The 4,004-nt window shown below is 37.9% G+C and overlaps 2 protein-coding genes across 2 annotated transcripts in view; both read right to left on the bottom strand.

Moving 5' to 3' along the window:
- Nucleotides 1-1,681, bottom strand: part of LOC104792683 (peptidyl-prolyl cis-trans isomerase CYP22) — a 3,210-nt gene extending 1,529 nt beyond the window's left edge. Inside the window, exons 1-5 of the mRNA XM_010518889.1 lie at nt 1,316-1,681; nt 993-1,080; nt 764-856; nt 541-573; nt 263-319 (exon numbers count right to left, since the gene is read on the bottom strand). Coding sequence (XP_010517191.1) covers nt 263-319; nt 541-573; nt 764-856; nt 993-1,080; nt 1,316-1,551 — 507 coding nt within the window. The 5' untranslated portion in view covers nt 1,552-1,681. The remainder of the gene's footprint in view (nt 1-262; nt 320-540; nt 574-763; nt 857-992; nt 1,081-1,315) is intronic.
- LOC104792682 (haloacid dehalogenase-like hydrolase domain-containing protein Sgpp) lies at nt 1,818-3,384 on the bottom strand. Its single transcript, XM_010518888.2, has 4 exons — nt 3,232-3,384; nt 2,854-2,968; nt 2,591-2,742; nt 1,818-2,482 (listed from the first exon to the last, which is right to left on the bottom strand). The coding sequence occupies exons 1-4, from the start codon at nt 3,264-3,266 to the stop codon at nt 2,032-2,034; spliced, it is 753 nt and encodes a 250-aa protein (XP_010517190.1). The 5' UTR covers nt 3,267-3,384; the 3' UTR covers nt 1,818-2,031.

Raw genomic sequence — 4,004 nt, 5'->3', positions numbered from 1 at the left:
CTCAATCTTCCGCATCACCAATAAACCATCCCCAAGAACTCTCTGTACATCAAAAGAAGAATTTGCAATGAGTTAAAAACAACACTACTACAGATTATACGCACAAGAGTTCATGACTTGATGGCTCTTCCTCAACTATATAGGGCATTCAAGTCTTTTTTTTGATGTTTGACGATCCCAGTTATAACCACAAAGGGAGAACTAATAAATTTGATGGAAGAAAATTGAAAAGTAAAAATGTGTATGTGAAGAGAGGACATACCCCAAAGACAACATGCTTGTTGTCAAGCCAGTCGCATTTTGCACAGGTGATGAAGAACTGCAATTGCCAAAAGCAAAGGTGATTAGCCTCAATTATAAGATTTTATGCCAAAAGCAGCAACTAATATACCGTACTTTTTCTAAACCCTTTTAGATTTATATAATAGTTTAGCGTTATAGTCAAAACATAAGGCATCCAACGCTCAAAGTTTTGCATAATCCACATTTTTGTTTCAATTTGTCTCATATCACAAACATTATAATGAGACTGAAATTTACCTGGCACCCATTTGTGTTTGGTCCACTGTTAGCCTACAACAAAAGAATGAGAGCCATATTATTAGCAACCAAAGTCGTGAGTAATACATCAAATTCAAAGTTTTGACTCATGAATAACAAAGTTTTGATCTCATGAATAACAAAAAGCTCGAGGGGAACTGATTCAACATATCCACCACACTGAACAAAATTATAGCTCAGATTCATAAAGCCAATTGCTTACCATGGAGAGCAGTCCTGGGCCAGTATGTTTGGCAGTAAAATTTTCATCATCGAACTTGTGGCCATAAATTGACACACATCCACTACCATCATTCTGCAGAGTTGTAACATATATGTATTAGGTATCCAGTAACGAACCAAGAACATAAACAAGAGAGCCAGCAGCTGAGAACCAACATAAAGTAGTCAAAGAAGTGAGGACTTATAAGAAGTAAAAAATACTAACTAACCTTAAGAAAATCACCACTTTGAATCATAAAATCCTTGATGACCCTGTGAAACTGACACTCTTTGTAACCAAGAGGCTTTCCAGCCTTTCTGCAATTGCACCCACAACATCCAAGACAAACAAGGGTTTAGATTAAGTAACTCAAAACCATTATGAACTGCGCTTTAAGCTAAGCAAAGGTTCAAGAACTATGCATCAACAAACACAAAATCTAGTCTGAAGCATGAAAGATGCAGCAAGTTTTAAAACCTCATCAATCTCTAAATCTTAAATTCGTAAAATTCAAGATCCAAAGATGCAAGAACGAAGAACTTAGATGCGTACCTGTGTTCACCAGTACAGAACTGCCTGAAGTTCTCAGCGGTTCTGGGAGCAATATCGGCGAAAAGCTCCATCTTGATACGACCGGCGGGGATGCCACCAATAGAGACATCGAAGAAGACAACTGGGTTTTTAGGGTTCGATGGTCTTACATGCCACTCAACGTTTCCACCACCGCCGCCGCTTGAAGGAGCTGCTGTTGTTGTTGGTGCAGCAACGATTCCTCCTCCCGAATTCATTATCTCTCTACCTCAAAACTTTCTTTTGATGATTTGATTTCTCTCAGCTCCGGCGATACCTATCAGCTCCTCCTCCTCCTCCTCCTTGTCGTCTCTGTCTCTCTCTCTCTGCTTTTATTATTATGATCGATTCTTTTATTATTATTATTATGCTTTTAGAGGCTTTATTACTTGGGCTTTTATTTTGTGTTACATTTAAATTGAAAACAATGCTTACAAAATTAATGTTAAAAAAAGAGTAATTTGCAAAATTAACAAAAGACAAATTATGGAAATTAGACAAAAGTATAGTAACCATTATTTTGTGACAATGGTATATTAGTATTGTGCATGTATGTGGTGATCAATACATGAATAATAAGGTATTTGAAAGCTTCCATGGTCCATAAACTCCCAAAAGAATTATTCAACACCAATCAACTAACACAAAAGGTATAAACTTCATAACTGTGTGGTCTCCATAAGCCAAACAAGTGAGACTTAAGACTTTTGAGAACTTCCCTTGTTGTTATCAAGTTCTTCCAACACAGCCAACAGTTTCGGATCCGCATAGTTCTCGATGAGAAAAGCGGGTTTGGCTTGCACAAGGATGCTTGCTGGATTACCTGTAGTGAGTCCGATCACGGGCATTCCAGCTGCAACTCCAGCTTTTATCCCAGAGATGGAGTCTTCGAACACTAGTGTGTGCTCCTTTGAGACGTTAAGGATTTCAAGAGCCTTTAAGTAAGGTCCAGGGTGTGGTTTTGGATATTCACATTCAGAGCCAAGAATCACTGCCTGAAAGAAATCAGTCAGGCCGAGTTTTGATATCATTAGCTCTGCGTTTTCTTTAGGAGCGTTTGTAACCGCAGCTCGTTTCAATCCACGATCTTCAATCCATTTGGTCAGCTTTATAAGCCCATCTAGTGGCTTTATCTTTTCTGCAACAAGTCTAAAAATCAATAAGAAAAGAACAAAAACACACAAAGTTACTACAAAATTCACTCAAACCTTTGAAACAAGTTCGTGAAAGTTAAGAGAAGTATAAAAAAAGGCTTACTTGCGGTAAAGAGCTTCTTTTTCATCACAGAATTGTATCCCTCTAGGAACATCATCAGGGAACAAAAGTCGAGCAATTTCAGAATTGTGTTTGCCAGCAATGTTAGCAACAAAGAACTTCTCGTCGATTGGGACACCATTGTTAAAACCAATCTGTGAGTGAAAGAATCCAATATGAAGGTCCCAAAAAAAGCATTGTAATTCACATCTTGCTGTAAAAATTGAAGATATGATGATGATATAAAAAAGAAAAGAGAAAGGAACCTCTTGAAGCAGTTCTTGAAAGGCAATAAGGTGAATGGGATCTGAATCACAAAGTGTTCCATCAACATCAAACAGAATGGCTTCTAATGGAGCAAGATGTGACAGAGAAGGTTTGCTGTTTTCCCACACAACAAAATCAAAAAAAGTTGAGATGTGATTCCATCAAAGCCATAATCGAAGCCAATTAGAAAAACACTTGATAGCTACAAGTTCCATTGATCTTGGAGACACAAACACAAAGACTAAATCGCAGTTTTCTAAACAAAACTAACAAGAATCGTAGGAAACGTAGCGAAAGATGAAAATGGAAAGCTTCAAATACAGATCCATGCATATAGAAGAGATTATAAGTATCGTTGATGATCAGAGAAAGCTTACCTCTCAGAAGGATTAAGATCAGAGGAGCCATTCATTTTGATGTGATGATGAGATCCAATGAAAAAAAATCGGATCTGTGATTGTAAAACAAAACGAGAAGACAAAACAAATGGTACTGGAGAGATTCGTGAACAAAAACAAAACAAAACAAGAAGCGAAGAAGAGGACAGAACCAAAAAGGTATCAGAATGGTCGTTAGTGGAAGATTCGGGGACTCTTCTTTCCCCACGTGTCAATTTTAGATTACCGAGACATTAAACCGAAATTCATTGACATTCAACCCGGTTTAGATATGAAATTCGATTAAAATCCGTAATTAGGAGGCACATAAGTAGAGTTACAACTTACAAGTTTCATTTCAGAGCTTTAATGTGGATGCAGTTTTACGGAGCTTTAATCGCGGACGTAATGGGCGATGCATCGATTGTAAAAGAGGCAGGGTTGGAAGGAGAGCTTCCACAAGGAATCAAAGACAAAATTGGACGTCAAGATCAAAAAGGTGAAGTGAGTTATTTTATATGCAGCAGACCTGGAAGAGGTCCTGTGGTGCTTCAAGACCAAACTCAGGCTCTTCTCCATCCTCAAACTGGCCTCCCCAATTAAATAATCATTAATATCTCTTGTTATTACTGCAACGCTGAGATTTGCAACAGCTTTTTTTCTTTTGCCTTTGCCACCTCCAACTCTTGTCCTAAGAGAGCATTCATCTGAATCTTTTCCTAAGTATTTGAGTTGACATACAATTCTTCTGCATCGGGTGCATCTACATGATA

This window comes from Camelina sativa, chromosome 6 (assembly GCF_000633955.1).
Source record: "Camelina sativa cultivar DH55 chromosome 6, Cs, whole genome shotgun sequence".
NCBI lineage: Eukaryota > Viridiplantae > Streptophyta > Magnoliopsida > Brassicales > Brassicaceae > Camelina > Camelina sativa.
Note: the sequence above shows the minus strand (reverse complement) of the source record. Positions and strands in the feature narration are given on the sequence as shown.

Excerpts from the sequence above, each read along its gene's own strand:
- LOC104792682 (XM_010518888.2), bottom strand. The coding sequence starts at position 3,266 with ATGAATGGCTCCTCTGATCTTAATCCTTCTGAGAG. Across the intron at positions 2,969-3,231 it reads GATCTTAATCCTTCTGAGAG|CAAACCTTCTCTGTCACATC; the intron begins GTAAGCTTTCTC and ends GTGGGAAAACAG. Across the intron at positions 2,743-2,853 it reads TTCAAGAACTGCTTCAAGAG|ATTGGTTTTAACAATGGTGT; the intron begins GTTCCTTTCTCT and ends TTTCACTCACAG.